The 19,723-nt window shown below is 38.1% G+C and overlaps 1 protein-coding gene across 4 annotated transcripts in view; it reads left to right on the top strand.

The window, feature by feature from the left end:
* Nucleotides 1-9,644: 9,644 nt before the first annotated feature.
* The window catches only part of EPB41L5 (erythrocyte membrane protein band 4.1 like 5), a 133,640-nt gene continuing 123,561 nt past the window's right edge, over nucleotides 9,645-19,723 (top strand). The window contains exons 1-2 of one of the 4 annotated variants that reach the window (XM_042469377.1): nucleotides 9,645-9,796; nucleotides 16,562-16,746. In XM_042469377.1, the coding sequence (XP_042325311.1) occupies nucleotides 16,567-16,746 (180 nt within the window). In that variant the 5' untranslated portion in view covers nucleotides 9,645-9,796; nucleotides 16,562-16,566. Of the gene's footprint in view, nucleotides 9,801-16,561; nucleotides 16,747-19,723 lie in introns of all 4 variants that reach the window. The other 3 variants (XM_042469366.1, XM_042469385.1, XM_042469392.1) reach the window with 3 other exon arrangements.

The raw sequence follows: 19,723 nt of genomic DNA, 5'->3' as shown, positions 1-19,723 counted from the left end.
CTTTTTAGAAAGTAAATGGAAGAGAAAGACTAGAAGGTACATAGCAACACTGTATGTCCTTGGTATTTTAAATATGCTGATATTCTTATGAGAGTTTGCCAAAGCAATCCACGAGAAATATTTATCCCATAGTGTAAAGTTTTGCTGGAGTGTATTTTTGGTTTTTCATACATTGATCTAACATAGAGACAGAAACATTAGCTGCCTTAAAATCTCGACATCTCCTTGATATAAGCTAATTCAAGGCTTACCAGTCAGTAGCAATTAAGAAATAATTGATGAAATTACAGTACTTTGGCAGGGTTAACTATTAAACAACAAGCTACAGAAATTTCCCTCAAATGCACATAAGGTAAAGGCAGAATAATAATAAATCAATGCATTGTTATGCCATAAAAGTGAAATTTGCATAAAAAGCATTTTCCCATTGTGGTAGAAATAGCCTTTTAATAATATTTTTATATATCCTAAAAATTAATATTGCTAATTTCTTTGCATTTGGTTATGAAGATCTGTATCAAGCTAAAATGAAAAGGAAAAAATATTTTTTGTATGTGTTTCATTCTGTACAAAACATGAATGTATGTTTCAGGCATAATTACATAAAGTGATAAGTGTTATGGATGTTGGATTTTATGGATAATTATTTTCTTACTATTTCCTAAAAAAGATGGGCGGGGGGAGAAATTGTAACACTTCCTGTTTTGTTTTGTTTTTAATTCAAATTGTTTTCGTTGTAAATAAGAGGAATGGGGTAATAGTTTTGTGCCAATGTATGTTACAAATGTATGTTTTTTTATCTTGAAAACTATGACTATTTAAGGTACTTCTGAAGGTTTGTCTACTGCAGAAATCTAGGATTCTTTGAGATTTGTTAAAGTTGCTTCTTTGCCTTTTTAGTTGTGTGGCTTTTGGGTGGTGGGAATATACTTTTAAAGTAAGTTAAATATGAAGTACCCACAGTCAGTCATTCTCTGAGAAAGCTAGTTAATCATCCCACTTAGAGCAGTGGTGGGAAATTTCATGGCCCTCCAATTGACTGCAAGTTTTAGTAGCCCTAGCCAACATATCCAGTGTGGAGAAATGCTAGAAGTTGCAGTCTAACAGCATGGGGGGGCTATATAATTTTCACCCCTAACAAAAAGCATGGCCTCTCCAAATAATGGATGTGGCACATCCATTTCCAATGGAGCAGTGATTTCAATATAACGTTACTGCTAGCATGAGAACAAAGTTGGATCTTTCTTGATATAACTATTGATATTTCCATTTCAAAAATGTACATTTTTTTTAGTAATCCAAGTGTAGGATTAGGCCATCAGTTATGTTATGCTAAAGCTTTAGACAGTTTCACTGAAGTTCTAAACTCAACACAATTTTACCCAATACAGTGGTACCCCGGGTTACGAAAATAATTCGTTCCGCCGCCGCGTTCGTAACCCGAAATGCTTCGTAAGCCGAAAAAGCCATAGGCGCTAATGGGGAAAAGCCGCGATTTCGTGCGAAATAGCGCCGAAAAGCACCAAATTTTTTTTCGTAACCCGAAAAAACCTTCGTAACCCGGAACAGTTTTTTCCTATTGATTTTTTTCATAACCCGGAAATTTCGTAAGGCGGCGCATTCGTATCCCGGGGTACCACTGTAGTCTAAATTATTGTATTATTACATAATTTTTTCACAAATGTCATTCCTGTTGCAACTTTTATTGGTAGCTTTCTTCAGAATTTTACAAATACTTTCTTCTTGTAAAATTTCTTAGAATTATATACTACAGAGTATCAGTATCCTACAGCTATCAGTATATAAAGGATACCCTCTTCTTATTATAACAGAAGGTACAAAATGCAAGTGAAGAAGGATGAGGAGAGGTTTTTTTGGCATAAGCGATACTGCCAGGACCTTGCCACCAACCAATGTGCAGATAAGAATAGCAGCATCTGTGGATGGTAGAAAAGTAGCAAAATGCTTTAATTGCAGCTGTCCAAGGAGGTCAAGAAGTGGAAAGGTCATACATGAAATCTCATCAGCTTTTGCATATAGCAGAGCAGAGATCCTCTAGATTTTTGGGAAGTGATCTGCTTGATACAGTGCAGCCTTACAAGTATGTAGCCAGCAGCTGGCAACAGATGGTTCCCTAAGCCCTTAAAAGTCTTGCAGGATGTGTGGCTGGTGTGCTGTATAGCCCATGTGTGTTTTGGATAAGTGCCTTTTCCTCACTTTTTAACTCAACTCTTGGGAAAGGAGTAAAGACATCTGGTGCTGAGTGCCATTTTTAATTATTTTACTTGCAGTAACATCCACAAATTGCTTAGGGTTGCACATGTTGTGCAAAGGAAGTTTCTGCACATTATGCAAAAACCTGTATTTCACCAATTATGACCAGGATTTAGTTATCTGCATGTGTATTCCACCAGTGCATGCAAATAGATGACAATGAAAATATTCAAGCAGATGGAGAGAACACATGAAGAAAGCAGTAGGGAATAGCTCACATTGCAATTGTTAGTGAGGCTGTGGGTTTTAATTGCATGGAAATTAATGGAGGCAGGTTGTTACTGCAGCACCTTTTCTTCTCCAGTAGCTATGGCCTGTGTGATGAGAGGACCCAGTGAAACGTGCTCCCTTTTGGCAATACCACTGTGAGCATCCAGTCTCATGGCTACAATCCAGCATCTTGTCAAGTGTGCTTAGAAACGGATCATTTGGTACATGAAACTAACAAACCTATGAGCATGCTTAATTGAAAATGAATTCCTTTAGTCAGTTTGGATTGACTACCAAAAAATGAGACAGGAGAGATGCCATTAGCACAAAAGCTGTAACTGAGGTGTACAGGCATTTCTGTGCAAGTAGAAGGCGGGTGTGTTTGCCAGAAGGTGATATCTCACAATTTTTGCTGATTTTCTTTTGCTGTTCGACATGGCTTTCATCCCATCCCTTTCTAGAGGGTCTGTTGTGATCTTAAGAGGTGGTGTTTTGGAGCTGCAGTGAAGAGGAGTTGATAAGAAAGCCTAAATATCTGAACTATAGGCTTAGGTGGCTTGTCATTGGTGATCTGTAGATCATTTTTAAAATTTTAAATCTAGATTTGTTGCAGATTTGCTTTGGGGCACCTTTGGAAGGTTGCTTGTGGGGGGGTTGTTTTGTTTTTTGAGGGGGTTGCTAACTTTAATTTCCATTTGCCATGTGAAAACAAAGTGAGTCTTTGTTTTTGTCAGCATGCAGTGGTACCTTTTCAGCTTGTGACACTGCCATCAAGAAAGATATTGGGTACAGATCTTAAATTATGATTAGGTCCACTCTCTAGCAAAGCAGCATATTTGTTTTAAAAGTTGATCAGACAAATATGTTAAGCAAAATACTGGAAGTGCTGTGTAGCAGAACTTGTAATGCTTTAATTCAGCCATTGCAACCATGCTAGAAATACAAACCAATGCTGAAATGGTTGCATCTCAATTTTCAGAATAGTTTAGTAAATGAAAACGCCATCTTTGTGCAGGACAGTTTGCCTGGCTGGAGCTTTGCAGGCTTAACATTAAAATCCATAGATTTTAATTGATTGTTCTCATCAGTTGCCATTTGAATGGACAGAATATTTGAGATAAGTTAGGAAATACGTTCTGTGGAAGAACTGTTAAATTATATTGCCTTAAAACAAATGTTACTGGCATATGGTTTATTTGTACAGGGATATTTGAAGACCACTATGATAATGTTTTGGAAATGATTTCTTTGGAAACAAAGTCGATGTTTTGGAAGTGAGGAGAGCTTGACTGACAACGTTTGCTGGTGGAAATACTTGATATTTAATATAGTTTTAAATATATTTCATTTTGTCTAAATCTCTTGAATTTCAAAATAGCACTTTATCAAATGCTTTACTACTGACAGAATTTTTGGAGAAAAGACATTTACTATCAGATTGAGGAGATGCGTAACTGATTGCCACATGGAGCCGATTGGGATTTTTCTGGATTTTTTCCCATTTGTTTTAAGACACATTTCAGTAATTCTAAAATTTCAGGCCTGCCACATTGCAGAGTAAATATTAATGCCTGTTGATCAACCTGTAGTGCTACTGCACCTGTTGATACACAAAGCATTCCCCCCCCCTAGCATTATAATCATCATTAATGGTCCTAAAAATAACCCCCACAAAATAGCTGCTTCAAATTTGCTTTTGATTTCACAGGGGCTTATATTCAACTATTAACAGTTTACTATGGCTAAGATACAATGGACTGTGCAGAGACCTTTCCATGTGCACCTCAGTTTTGAAGGTCAATCCTTATTACTTTGGACTGGCTCCCAACAGATTATATACAACAGATTGTGTGTATTTCTGCTTAACATTATTTTTTAAATATTTGGTTAAAAATCTGGAAATTAGTGGGTTTTTTTGTTGAGTTGTTATAAATTGTAAGTAAAGAGTAGGAAATACAAAAAGACTTAAAGGGAAAAGGCTGCAGTTCTTAAAAGCCGAGCCTATAATATGGTCACAAGAGTTTAAAAAGTTTGATACAAAGTTGTTTTGTGTTCTCCTGTTAAGAGTATATACAGTAGTCCTCCCTTACCCACATGGGATATGTTCCGGGTCCCCAGTGAATGCCTGAAACCATGAGTATTACTGAACCCTGTACCAGTAATATTATGGACCACAATTGACTGTGAGTAACTGAAACTACAGAGAATGAAATTGCGGATAGGGAGGGACTATATAATATTTTCAGACTGTGGTTGACCATGGGTAACTGAAACCACAGAAAGCAAAACCACAGATAGGGGTTGACTACTGTATATACTAACTTCCCTGTGGAGTTATGTACTCACATTAGGAACTGGGCTTCAAATTTAATATTTGTTCATATGGATACTAAAATCAGTTATCTATTCTTCTAGCAAATTCTAAAAAGACATTTTTGTGTTTGTGTGTGGGATTTTTGTTTTGTTTTCTGGCAGAGGTGCTATAGTCTTATGTGTAAATAATTCAAAGGGTGTGAAATCCAATCTTGTGTCTGGATCATATTCACAGTCCTATGAGTGACCATATTTATTTATTTGTGTTGCTAGTGGTAAGGAGTTTGCCTTTCTTCTGTGACTTTGCATTGTCCCATTCAGCTGGCTGTTGCACTAAGTGAGTTGGCTTTGAGCACCTCCAGAGGTCATCTCTACAGCCCAGTATAATTGAGCATTCACCATTCATCACACAAGTTTGTTTGCATATAAATGGATTTGTCTCTGAACTTGTGTTTACATTTTTTTAAAAAAACACTCAAAGGTTGTTCAGCTAAGAGCTGCTACACTAAGCAGCAAGGAATTTGCTCATTTGAAAACAAGATGCACTTGAATTTGGGCAACACTGGACAATGTGAAAATAATTCAGCATTTATCACTGCAGCTACTGTATGCTTTAAAAGGGCCTTATGGCCTAAATCCAATTGTTAGTTTCAACTAGAATTGGGGCTAAAGGCCCACTGAATCAATGGAAAGTTGAAGTCAACACTTAGGTAAATCCATTGGCTGAATGGGCCTGCTCTATATGTGATTAACAATTGGATTTAGGTCTATGTGTTTTGCCTCCATTGGAGTAAAAGAGAGTTCTTGCCATTAATAAGGTACACTAATGTTATACATACTATACCAGCAGCTCCCTTGAGGGAATAAAAGAATACTTAACATTTAACAAATCTTGTTTTTAGTCTTAAGAGCAACTTCATTCTATTATGTGAAATATATGCTGTTATACATATTTTGTGGATATATTTAATTTTGATTGACAAATAGTTGTCTAGGTACAAACTTGAAAAAATATAGTTTACTTGTGGATCTTAATTGTTTAATTGCAAAATAAAGATGTGCTTTAGTAATTTAAAGTTTGGACGTTTTTTATTACTTAAAATGAGTATGTTGGATGAGTTGATATCTGTGTTTACATCCTTACACACACACACACACACACACACACACACACACACACACACTGTTCTGCCTGAATTTGCAAATAATGTTCCAACATTCAGCTTAATTATTAACACCGAGATGTAATGTGTCTGCTAATTTCAGAAAAATTTTAAAATGCAATATTAGCACCCTTTATAGATAGAAAGTCACTTTGTTACTTTGGGAAGATAAAATGAATTTTTTATATATAAATATAAATTTTATGACACATACTTTGGTTTGTCATAAAATTATCAAGTTCAGTGTATTAAAAATGCAGCCTTTTCCAAATATAATTACAAATTACACTTTTTTAAAAAAAATACATTTTTGTTACAAATGGAGCTACAAGGTCCTGAATGTAAAGAACAGCACAACTATAAAGAATCTCTTGATTCTGAAGGCTGGAGAAGGCAACATTCCTCCTTCATACAAAACAGTTTTCTCCTCTCATCTCTCCATTTGTTTTCCATGTGGTCAAGTAGAGGCAACATATTCATTCTCATAAAAAAGAGCTCAGACAAAAAAAACAAGAATTGTAATGATCTGATACTGTACAAAACATAAAGGCTTTTCTTGTAGATGGTTGTACAAATTAATTCTGGGAAGTACAAATATAAACACCTTAAGCATGTCATTCATCATCTTTAAAAAACATTTTCCAGGAAAAAGAGAGAGAGAGAGAGCTCTACATCCTTAGAAGGGCATAGGCTGTATGTAGTATTATGAGGGAGAAAATGTTCTCTGTGCCCAGTTCCTCCATAGAATCATAAGAGTTGGAAAGGGCCTCATGGGACATGGAGTCCGACCCTTTGCTCAGTACAGAATCTCCAGATAAAGCACCCATAGAAAGTAGCTGTGCAGCCTCTTTTCTGAAGACATTCAGAGAAGGAGAAACCTCACCACCTTTCTAGGCAATTGGTTCCATTGCCAAACCACTCTTAGTGTCAAGAGGTCCTAATATTGAATCTAAATCTACCCTACTGTAACTCCAGTCCATTAGACCTGATGTCCCTGTCATTGTAATAAGCCAATGGAGCTTTGAAAGCTTGCAACATGCATATTGTATATTTTGGTTGGGCAATAAAGGTATCCCTGTTAGGTGGATTTTTTGTTATTGGATTTGCTATATGACCAACACAGCTACCCCTGGATGTTTGTTTGGCTTGTGAGCCCTTTTGGATATTTGAGTACTTGTTCCACGAATCTCCATGAATACCAAAATCTATGGATGCTCAAGTCCTACTTAATGCAATGGGACAGTAAAATGGTGTACCTTGTATAAAATGGCAAAATGAAGGTTTCCATTTTTAATCCATGGACGATTGTATCCATGGATAAAAAAATCTGTGGATACAGAGAGCTGGCTGTATTTATTAGAAAAATTAGATAAATGCTAGAAATAAATACACCATTTATGCAGCATTAAACTAGAATAACTTTGTTTACACTATATACCCAGGGGTACCTGTGCTAGCAATGCTGCAAAATACAGCAAAAAAATTTAAAAATACATTTTATTAGGTCAACCAAACAGCATAGAATACATTGCACATGCTTCCTTATCGGGGATGGATGTTAAAAATCATTTTAAGAGAAGAAATTTGATGATGGAGAGTCACAAAGCTGCATCATTTCTGAGATGTTAAAGCTGAGTACAAGATGGAGGCGGAGGGAGTTCTGATACCAGTAAAGGCCCCACATCTTGGCCATGAAGCATTTGGGACCCAAAAGCAGGTCAAGGCTCTAAATAATTTTGCTCCATTGTGAAAAACTACAAAGGCAATCCTAGCCTGTATTTGTCCTCTGTAAGGCTACAAGCCACTCTGTCAACAGAAGCAGTGGGCCCCCCCTGAAAAACCTTTGTACTGACACATCTGGAGACAAATGTAGGTGATATAGAAGTTAAAACATGTCAACGATGGTCCATTTCAATTTATTTCAGTTGGAGGTGAAAATCTTAGAGAGTAAGCTCCAGTCCCTGTGCTTCCTCTAGTTCAGGATTCCCCTGATGCAGATAAATTTGGTATCTTAAAATCCCAAAATCAATCAATCAATCTTTTCCTCCATCTCCAGCTCTGTTGGCCATGAAGCAAAATACAGCAAAATCCCAAATGGTGATACCATCATTTGACCAACCAAAAGGTGCAAAATAGCTTGCAGGCTTCTTCACCAGACATGGATGTTAAAAGTCTCTTTTTTATGTTTTATTGTTTTAAAACAAAACAAAAGTCTCTTTTTTATGAAGAATGTAATCTAAATTTGGTTGATTGGCTTTCCTGGGCTGAATTAATATAGAAGTCATGAGCATTAACTTGTATATATCACATTAGCAAGCGAGAAGATAATCCTGGTTTCTCAAGTCATGTCTCCCTAATAGAAGACTCTGGCTGCAATCCTATTACCTGGGAGTAAATCCTATTGCAAGAGCCAGCATGGCACAGTAGGGTTTGAGCCTTGGACTACAACTCTGGAGGCAAGGGATCAAATCCCTGCTTGGCCATGGAGATCTTGCTCAAGTCACACTCTCTAAGCCCCAGAAAACCCTGTGAATTAGGGTCACCTGGGAAACAAAGGTACACAACGACAACAACACATCCTATTGCAACCAGTGGGGCTTCCTTCTCATTAGGATCATGCCGCAGAGAGTTTCTGCTTATATAAATGCAAATGACAACACAGTTGTCTATGTTTTGACTCAGAAGCAAATCTCACTGAGTCCAGCCAAGCTCAAAGCCTCAGGTGAAGGAAGTTGCATGCTCTCAGCCTCCTCAGGGGAAGGCAAAGGCAAACCTCCTCTGGTCAAATTTTGCCAAGAAAACCTCATGATAGGGTCCCCATAAGTAGAAAATGACCTGGAGGCAAACAACACACAAATGACTCTGAAGGCCAGGGTTCAATTCTCCACTCAGCCATAAAACCCACTGTGTGGCCATGGAGTAGTCACACCCTCTCAGCCCCAGGGGAAAGTCATTGCAGACCCCTCTGAAGAAACTAGCCCCAAAAGCCTCAGGATAGGTTTGCTTTGTGATTGCCACATGTCGGAAATGAAGGCACACAACAACAACAACAACAGGAGTCTACTCTTAATTTGTTTTTAAAAAGGTTATTCCCTCAGAGATGCATAACACCAGACCTTCAATTTCAGATTTCAAAAAGAAAACAAAGGAAAATAATGTGTTGTTTATTTTTTTTCCAAGATGGAGAGGGAATGCCTTTTGTGTTTTCTTCCAGCAAGGCCAACCAGGTTTTCCTGCATGTGTGTGTTGTGTACCTTAAAGTCAGCTCCTTCATACTCCAAAGATTTTAGTTATGCTCCTTCATACTCCATACTTTCTATTATGTCTAGTTTTGTCCCTTCATACTTCTGGCTTTTTGTTAAGCCTGGCTTTGTCCCTTCATACCCCACACTTTTTGTCATGTCCCTTCATCCCTCATGCTTTTCGTTACGCCTAGTCAGCTTTGTCTAGTCAGGTCCCTCCATATACTCCATGCTTTCTGTTATGCCCAGCCCACCATGGAGCTGCTGTTGTTGCTGTTGCTGTTGTAGTTGTGTGCCTTGGAGCCATTTCCAACCTGGGGCCAGCAACCCTAAGGCGGTGGTGAACCTCTCATGGTGAGGCGTCCCTCCTTGGCAGAGAGTCGCCCTGGGTCGGAAAGGACTTGAAAGAGGCACACAAGAACAACCACAACAACAATCCTCTTCTTCCCCCTTTAAGAGGAGAGAGGCCTGGGGGAGGAGACGGAGGGAAAAGGCGGCCCCTCTTTCTCCTCCTCCTCCGTTTCCCTGGGCGGCCATTTGCCTCCTCCTCCCTCCTCGCCTCTTTGGGCTCAAGGAAAGGAAGAGGAGGAGAAGGTGGGTAAGTGGCTCTGCTGGGCTTGCTTTGAGCCTTTCTTTTGGGGAAGGGGCTTGGAGGGGCCCTTGGGGAAGGGGAAGGAAAGGAAAGGAAGGGCATGGAGGCTCCTTCTGGAGGGTCTCTGGCGTCTCCTGCCCCCTCAGCCCTTCCCAGACCCAGGTGGACCCTTTCTTCGTTGGGGCTGCCTTAGCTGCCTCACAGGCTCTTTTCCTGACTCATGGCCACCCTGCCATTGGGGGGGGGGTCTGGGCAAGATTATATATATATTGAGGGATGGGCTTTGTTTTGTTTTTTGTTGCCATTGCCTTCCCCTGAGGAGGCTGAGAGAGTGTGACTCGACCAAGGTCTTCCCAAGAACTGGGTTCTTCTTATGCTGCCAGGATTCGAACCCAGGTCTGCTTCTAACAGAGCCAGCACTGCCTCCCTTACTTAGGGTCACTTAGCCCCCTTCCTGGTGGTCTGCCTTCAAGTTATGGTTGCTTTAAATATAGTGTCTTTATATATATATATATTATTATTGATTGTTATTATTATTATTATTATTATTATTTATTACAGTCGTTTTAAGCACACTGTTTTAAATAAATGTTATATACATATATGAAGGCACATAGCTAGACATAATAAAAGCTATTTCAAGTTATAGTTGTTTTAAACACTTAAATAAATTGTGTGTGTGTATATACACACATAAATTATAAATATGTATAAATTAGTATTTTATTTGTTTTATTTAGTTCACATTATAGTCGTTTTAAGCACAGTGTTTTTAAATAAATTATATATATATATATATATATATAATTTTTATATTTCAAGTTATGTTCACTTCAAAGTACAGTATGGAGTATGAAGGCACATAGCTAGACATAACAAAATTATTTCAAGTTATGGTCATTTTAAACACAGTATTTTTAAAATAAATAAATAATATATTTATTTGATATATATATATATTTGTTTATTTCATATAATATATGTCGCTTCAAACTGTGTGTGTGTGAAATGTGAATGGGGATTGTATCCAGAATTTGGGGATTCTGGATACAATGGGAACTTGTAGCACACCTTTGAGACTAACTTAGGTCCAAAACACACTGCAGCAAAAACCCATTTTGAGAGCGCTTTAACATCCCTGGCTTAGTGCTAGGGAATCCTGGGGATTGTAGTTTATTGTGGCACCAGAGCTCTTCCATCAGGGATGGCTGCATGCCTTGCAAAACTACACTTCCCAGAATTCCCAGGGAAGTTAAGGTGGTCTCAAACTGGATTATTACGTCAGTGTGTTTTGGACCTTAGTCTCAAAGGTACGCTACAAGATCCCCTTGCAGACTGGCTTTCCAGACTAACAGGACCATGTCTTTTGAATTCTTTTGTTGTGGTTGTTGGGTGCCTTCAAGTGACTTATGGAAATGTTATGAAAACCTTATCACGGGATTTTCGTGGCAAGATTTGTTCAGAGGAGGCTTTGCCTTTGCCTTCCTCTGAGAGAGTGTGACTCGACCAAGGTTGCCCACTCGGTTTCCAGGGCCAGGGGGAGGGATTTCAACCCTGGTCTCCAGAGTCATAGTCCATCACTCAAACCTCTGTGGCTGCTTCTACCCTGTGTGTATTTTATCATCTTTTATCAGTTAAATCAAAATGTATCAATTTCCCCCTCCTATATGGTTTTTAACACCTTGCCTGATGAAGAAGCAAGTGGTTTGTAACATGTATATGGTACATTTTGGTTGGTCTGATAAAGGTATTACTGTTGGTGGATTTTGGATGTTGTTGGACTTTGCTATACAGCCAACGTGCTATCCCTGGATGTACTCTGTGTGTAATCTGCTTTGTTTCTGTTCTCTCTTCCTCCTCTTGTCCCAAAACCAGCTACAAAACATTATAGGGTGTGTGTGTGTGTGTGTGTGTGTGTGTGTGGAGAAAGACAGTGCATAGTGACAAAGGTGGGATTAAGTGCGGGATAAAGTAAGGGCAAAAGGCACCCCTGAGGCTTTAAAAAGCTGTTTTAAAAACACAGGTTTAGTCTCCTGTATCCATGGTGGTTGAATTAAAAAATGTTGAGTGTTGGGCTACAATTCTGGAGACCAGTTTTCGAATTTCGGCTATAGTGACCTTAGGTGAGTATACTCTCTCAGCCTCAGCGGAAGGGCAATGGCAAACCTCTTCTGAACAAATCTTGCCAAGAATACCCCATGATAGGGCCACTTGTGGGTCACCATAAGTCAGAAACTACTTGAAGGCCCACAACAGTAACCACAAAAGAATTCAAAGACATGGTCAGTTTGTCTGGAAAATCAATACTGTATACAAAGGGATCTTGTAAGCGCCTTGGAGACTAACTGACTAACAGAGGTGCAACAAGAGCCCTGTGTATCCCTTATCTGGAATTCCAAAATTCTCCAACACTGTCCACATGGGAGGCTGAGATAGTGTCACCTTTGCTTTCAAATGGTTCGGTGTGTACAAACTTTGTTTCATGCACTTAGTTATTAAAAATACTGTATTATGTTTAAAATTACCTTCTGTCTAAAGTTTATGCGAAACAAATGAAATTCACGTTTAGATTTGGGTTCCATTTCCAAGATATTTTCATTAGATATGTGCAAATATTTCAAATAATAATAATAAATCTGAAATCCCAAACAACTCTCTTCCCAAGCATTTTGGATAAAGGAGGCTCAACCTGTACTTCGTTTCCTGGTTACCTTTTCATGAGTCTTAATGCTCCTGTAGCTCGTATGTATTTATTGCTCCTCCATTTAGTTCCTTTCAATATTCTCACCTGTGTTAGTTGCTTCCTTGTTTGTAAGTGCTAATTGAGTTTGTTCTTTCTGCTAGATATACTGTCACCCATACAGCCGTGGGAGGATTAATTAATGTTTACCCCCTCTCTTCTCCACTGTACAGGGTGATTAGGAAAAAAACAGTGCAAAAGTAAAGCTAATCTTAGTCAATTTTGCACTGTATTTTTTAAATTTCCCTACTTTCAAAGCATTCATGCATAATTTACTTCATCTTTCCAACTTCTGAGGTGAGTATTCACTTATTATTATTACTTAAATCTTCTTGTGAGCTGCCTTCTAAACACAAGGCTTTTGGAGCAGCTTGGAAGCCTTGTGCCTTGCCAGAATTGTGTGAATGAATTGGCTTGATGTTATTAGTATATTACAGTGGAGAATTATGCACTCAGTATTAGCTTGGGTATTATCCCATATTCTTCTTAGATTGAGCTCAAACTGTGTTTTTTTTCTCCTTATCCCGGGGTGATATCACCATCACATATAGCCCCCTGATTCGTTTTCCCACACAGATTTTATTTGTACTGTTCCACCCTGAGTTTAAAATGAAATTTCATACACTCAGTTTGTTGTATATATGTGATGGGTGGGGGAAGAGGATCTGTGTAGTTTGCTATGGAAGATATCTGATCTAATGATATGCCAGTGATACATGTGAGTTGTAAAGCTGATCACACACGTCATATTAATTGAATATTAAAGCCAAACTTGTGTGGTTTCATGTGGAACAGAGGGAGAAATTGCTTTAGATTCACTTTTCATATGGGTTGTTTTACTAGAATATGAGTAATTTATATCTTTCCTTTCCACAGTACTGTACTTGCAATCTTGGTAACAGCCTCTATACATTTCTACTGTGGCTTCTCCCCAGTGTAATCCTACATTGCCATGTCTTTTAAAAGAGATTATTTAAAGCTGGGGTTTTCACACTATAGGAGTATGGTACTGTACTGTAAATGATGGTTTGGAGTGCCTTCCACCTTCTCTTATGTGATCAACCAAGGAAGCAAAGCTTGAAGCACCTCTTTACAATTCCTAGGCCTGTTACAGACAGGCCAAAATAAAGCTGCTTCGAGTCACTTTGGAGGTATGGTATTTCAATGATGCATGAGTCCTAAGAGTACAAAAGCCACACCAAAGCTGCACTCCAGTCCTTAGGACCAGAGCGTGACTTTGGTGCGGCTTTTGGACTCTTAGGACGCATGCATCATTGAAATACCATACCTCCAAAGTGACTCGAAGCAGCTTTATTTTGGCCTGTCTGTAACAGGCCTTAGGATAAAAGGAACAGCTCTGAGTCAAACATGTTGTTTTCTTGACTGATTGCACTGTCACCAAAGCAAAAATAAAAACCCATTCTGTTTTTGAAAAGAATTTTTGAGGGACCTCATTTTGGAGCCTGGTAACAGATCGGTTCCTTTCTTTTCTAGGTTCTGGCCTTATTCCTGAACCAAAAACACACTCCAGACCTTTATAGTTTGATTATAGTTAATGTTTGAAGAGCATGGCACAATAACTCTGATTTCATTCTGAGCCTCTTTCCAAATCTGAAATGTTTGTCTCTGCTTTTCAGCTAGTCATGCAAGCAACAGTTAGATATTTGGGTTTGTTATATGTACAGTGAATAATACAAGGATTCTCCCAGTGGTAATACATACAAAAAATATCACTGTTGTGAGAACTTCTTCTTTTGCTTGGAAACCATGAAAGGTCTTGTGTGGAAGGGAAATTTTAAGCTTGAATAGTTCAGATAATTGCAGTGTAAGCTGTTGTCTGTTTCAAATAGTTGTTACAGTTTTATTCAGAAACAATAACATACTGTATGTTTGCCAGTTCGCATATTTGCAGGCATCACACAGGTCAAAACAAAAATAATTTGTTGGTTGCCTAAACCCAGAATTAATTGGCACTGTAGTTCAGTGAATGGTGGCTCAAAGGAAAATCACCATTAGGGTCTTGGGAGCCTTAAGGTCAATTTCTATGCAGTTGTGAATGTTTTTTTTAATTGAGAAGTTACGTTATGGCTTCAGCTGTAGTGTTGCATTCACTGGTAGGTTGCAGACATGCTTCCATTTTTTGTCTCTTCTCAGCACCGGTCTTTAATGACCCTATGTGTCTGCATGTTTCTGTCATTTGGTACCTGTTCACATTTAATACAGACACTACCTGTATACTTGGCTACTCTGAGGCTGTGTCTTTGCAAACAGCATACTTTCAAATATATAAATAATCTCACCTATATCTATAAATCACCTTTCTGAAACACTATTTTATCTGCTTCCCACATTCTATTAAAAATCACACTGAACGATTTTTTCGTGCCAAAGCTGCAGGTATGTGTAACTACTGAACTGTGAAAGCATTTTCTCTGCATGTGCATATGAAACTTTGCCATCAGTATCTGTATTTAGAGGATGTGGTATGGAAGGACCCAACAAACAGATGAAAGAGAGATAATCATGTCAGTATCTGCCAGTCAGTACTATTGGACTCCGTTGTTATATGATACTCTACCTATGGATATAGAGCAGTGGGTCTAGTGCTGTGGTGGCGAACATAAGGCGTGTGTGCCCTCTCTGGCACACAAAGCCATTTTGGAGGTCATGAGGAGAGACAAGAGGGCAAAGGAAGAGGAGGAACACCTTTTGAGTTTGGATACTCAGTCCCTAAAAGGTTTACCATCACTAGTCTAGTGGGTCAAGATAAATTCCCCAACCCTTCCTGTATGGAAGGAGGCATAACTGAGTGGTAAAACAAGTAACTTATTCCTAAACACCAGCTTAAATCTTTAATATCTTCAGGAGGTTAATTTGAATGAAAGTACTGTACTGGTAAAGAACTCTTCCTAAGATTTCACAGAGTGTTACCAGTGTATTAAGATTTACTGAATTATTGGTCTGATTAAGTGCTTTATATATTCTAAGTTAAGATTTCTTACAGGTTACTTTTTGATAAACTGATTGTTTAAACAACAACCAACCTTGAATTAATTGAGACTAATATTCAGCATTGGGGTAGATCAATAATATAATCCAATAATGTTGATAATACTGCAGGCTTATGCTATAAGTAATATGTCTGGTGTAGCTTGAAATTTAAGTCTTCCAGTTGTGCCAACTTGACCTTTTAAAAATTCCAGCCTTTCAGGCAGACAAGTCCAGACAGACAGAAGGTGGAAGGCGTATGTACCAGTTTATCCTTTTGGGCTCAGAGTAGAGGATGAAACTTCTGTTAGAGCTCCAGGTTATTTGGGTTTATCTGTGTATCATCAGTCATGCAAGATGCAGATTCATGGGGGCTAATTTTGAAGCCACTAGCCTATTTGGGTCTTGAAATATATATATATTACAAAATATTTAAATGTTGAATCTCACATTCTTGCTTGAATCACTTCAGTAACAGTGCAACATGATACCCATAAGATGTTTTCATTCTGCATGTCAGACTTCCTTTACTTCTATGATAATTGCATTCTTGAGTCTTATATTTAATGTTCAGTGAATCCTTCTTGAAGTATACAGTTGCTGAGAGCTTGATGTAGTATAGTGCCATGAAGACATGTCAGATGCTGTGAAGTTTTGCCCAGTTGTATAACCCTTGCTATAAATCCCTACTTCCTCCTCTATCCCACCACCTGTACAAGTTCTGCAATCATCTGGTTACTGAAGTTTCTTTTCAGAAAGATCTGGGCATCCATCTGCCAAGAGTTCTTGGGATGTCTAATTTCCAAATGTTTCTTGGACACGGTATTTCTGTAGACCGTAAGACTTTTGGTAAAGGATGTAATAATTATGGGAGTGTTAGGTTTATTTACTTTGAAGGTGTCTTTCTGTATCACAGGGCAGTTAAACACTAGCATCCCATAAAGTTTCTGTCTGGCTTGATTTTGAAATAATTCATTTGAAAATCATTGGTCTTTTTCCTGTTGAAATATTCACCACATCTTTCTCTTTGCCCTCCTAGTAAAGATGCTGAGTTTCTTTCGACGGACCCTTGGGCGCAGGTCTATGCGCAAGCATGCTGAGAAAGAAAGGTTAAGAGAGGCTCAGAGAGCTGCCACTCATATCCCTGCAGCTGGAGATGAGAAGTCTATAATCACATGCAGAGTCTCCTTACTGGATGGGACAGATGTCAGCGTGGACTTACCGGTATGATAAACTTCAATATCTTTTTCAACTTTGTTGAGTTACATTTGAGAAAGTATCTTCTTTTGTTATTCCCAAGATATCTGTGAATGCCAAAGTAATAAATGGTGGAAAAATTAGAAACATGTGCTAATATATGTGAAAAAGTTATTCCAGTGTAAACCCAGTTATTAGTGTGAACTAGAATACATCAGTTGAATCAGTGAAACTTATGTAAATCTTGACTCGCCAAGTTTCTATTGGAAATGGGTCTAAATTCCTTGCATATAACAATTTGAATTTAGACTTCAGAGTTGATGGTAATAGGTCTTGCAATTAGGGAATCTGAAATCTTGTTTTTTATACAGTATGTGACAAATTTCAAAAGTGTAAGGGTTGTTAAATTTCTTCTGCCTGTGACACCTCCTACAATGGTGAAACCTAAAAAATGGAACAGATTTCTGACATGAGCTTTCTTAGATAAGAATTTACTCTCACCATAGTGAGTTTATTATTGTTTTAGATGCCACAGGGTTTTAAATTGTTTTTGACTGACTTGCCAAGTAACAGCACTTCAGATCTCTTGGATAATGGCTTCATTTTTATTGTCTTGTGATCACGTGTAAATGTTCACTGTAGTATAATCTGAACATTAATTTTGGAACCTTGAAAACAAATTTGTATTCAGATAATGTATTGTAATGCAAGGTTGTGGTTAATCTTTAATTTCTGCAGGGCTGGAATTCAAAATTGCAGTTTAGGATTTGAAGGCGGAAATCATAGTTCAGAGAGTGCAGTGTTCTGGTTTTTGAGGTGTGGAAGCAGAAATTGAACATTAAGTAAATGTTTAAATGCTCATCATATCAGCAGATTCAAATAAAGTTAGCTAAGTATCATGTATCCTATTACAATAAAGTTTAATAGTAATGTTGTGAAGGAAGAGTGTACAGCTTGTGTTACTCATTGAATGAGGCATTGAAAGTCCTTTCTGTTTCTAGTATGCTGCAGGTGAAGAAGGTTGCTTTGTATTGAATACGACTCTGTTGTTTTTCCAGAAGCCTTATGAATTATAAGTAGAGATGGTTTAAATGCCTCTGGTCAGTTTGTAGCTCAGTATGTGATTCTGCTGTCAAAAACCTCTTTGTATGTTTTTCTTTTGAATTATATTGTCATTACAATTATTACAATTATGAAATATCACAAAGGAGCAGATTCCTTCCTTAGAACAAGGCAACTTCTTTTGGCCCATAAATTGAATTCCAGTTTGGGAAAATTCTTAGGGCAGCATTTCTGCAGTAGGTAGGGCTAAAGCCATAGGGTGGATCCAAAACAAAGGAGTGGGGCCATAAATCTTTCCAATCTGGTCATTTTCCCAGAAAGCAAGCAAAAGACAGTTTTATTCTGCACTTGTCTGTTCTGGAATAATCTCTAGTGAAATAGCATTCTGGACTGGGCTGCATACCATAGTTTAGTTCTATTTTGTAGCAGGTTTTCGGGTTGCAAATCAGAACTCAAGTGCTTAACTCTTTAGTATCACTGCTGCTCAAGTATGATGTTCCATAATTCCATCCTCTTTATACAAAGGGATCGTCTAGCAGCTTTGAGACTAAAAGAAAGAAGCTGGTAGCATGAGCTTCTGTAGACCTGAGTCTACTTCCTCAGATACCTCTCCAAAGTGCTACAAGATCTTTTACATACTGATTTTCCAGATTAATATGTCTATGTATTTGAATCCTTCCTCTTTAATTTTAATATTATTGCTATTCAGACCGTTGGTGATGTTTCATAATTATGGAGGTGGGCAAAGTTACCGGTAATTATACTCATGTTTACAGTCAGCCCTCCATATTTCTGGATTTTGTGTCCATGGATTCAACCATCCACAGCTTGAAAATGTTTTTTTAAAAAATCCAAAAAACAAATCTTGATTTTTGCCTTTTTAAATGCAATCAGCACCATTTTACTATGCCATTGTATATAGTGGATTTTGAGCATCCACAGATTTTGGTATCTACAGGGAATCCTGCAACCAAACCTCAGTGGATACCAAGGATCCATTGTATTAAAGATGACAAATTGTTCTAAATTAACTAATTTAAAGGTGTCCACTAATATTCAGGAAAAACTTGCCCAGGGCTGCCACCTGGTTATTACAATAACACACTGAACAGTCATCACAGGCTCATTTTACTCTTAACACTTTTATGCATCTCTTAGAATACCCCATCATACTCATTTCACTTTACTTGAGAGGAATGGCCATATCTCTCCCCTCTTTAGAATAGATTGTTAACTCTGGAAGACAAAGAAGAGCCTGTACTGCAAAACCAATTTTTGGTTACTCCCCACTTTCTATGGCTTTTGAGGTAAAAATAAAGCCCTGTTCTTAATATCTGAATTCCAGTCATATTAGTCTCTGGCCTCAAATATACTTTATTTTGCAGTAGTTCATGTGCCTTTTTGCTCTGTGACCCCCTCTGGGATGCTGGGCATGGGAAAAAGCAGTGAGAGAGTTGTGGGGTCTCATGGCAAAAAGTGCTGGTAACTGCATTGAGAATGAATGCTTGGGGGCATTCATTATTTCCCATGGTACGGTAACATTAGTTCACATTTCCTGTTCCTAAGCAGGGCACTTTTCCAAGAATGATGTCCTCTCTCTGTGTGGGCATCTTTGGGATTTTAGTATTCATTGGTTGCCACTTCTTTAAAGTGAGTACTCTCTGTATTACAAATTTGATGTTTTCAGTGTAAAAGGTTTTTCACAGTGATAGCCCTAACAGTCTGTCTTTAGATGGCGATTTTTTAATAATTTATAGCCAGTGGGCCTATAAGTACCCTAAAAGTACCCGGTCTCATCTGATCATGGAAGCTAGGCAGGATCAGCCTTGATTAGTAATTGAATGGGAAACCACCAAGGAATATTAGATGCTGTAGATTATACAGTTAACCCTGCACATCTATGGCTTTGACTATTTGCAGATTTGATTAATATATTCTCTCT

Source organism: Sceloporus undulatus, chromosome 1 (assembly GCF_019175285.1).
Source record: "Sceloporus undulatus isolate JIND9_A2432 ecotype Alabama chromosome 1, SceUnd_v1.1, whole genome shotgun sequence".
NCBI lineage: Eukaryota > Metazoa > Chordata > Lepidosauria > Squamata > Phrynosomatidae > Sceloporus > Sceloporus undulatus.
This window is presented reverse-complemented; position numbering and strand designations above follow the sequence as displayed.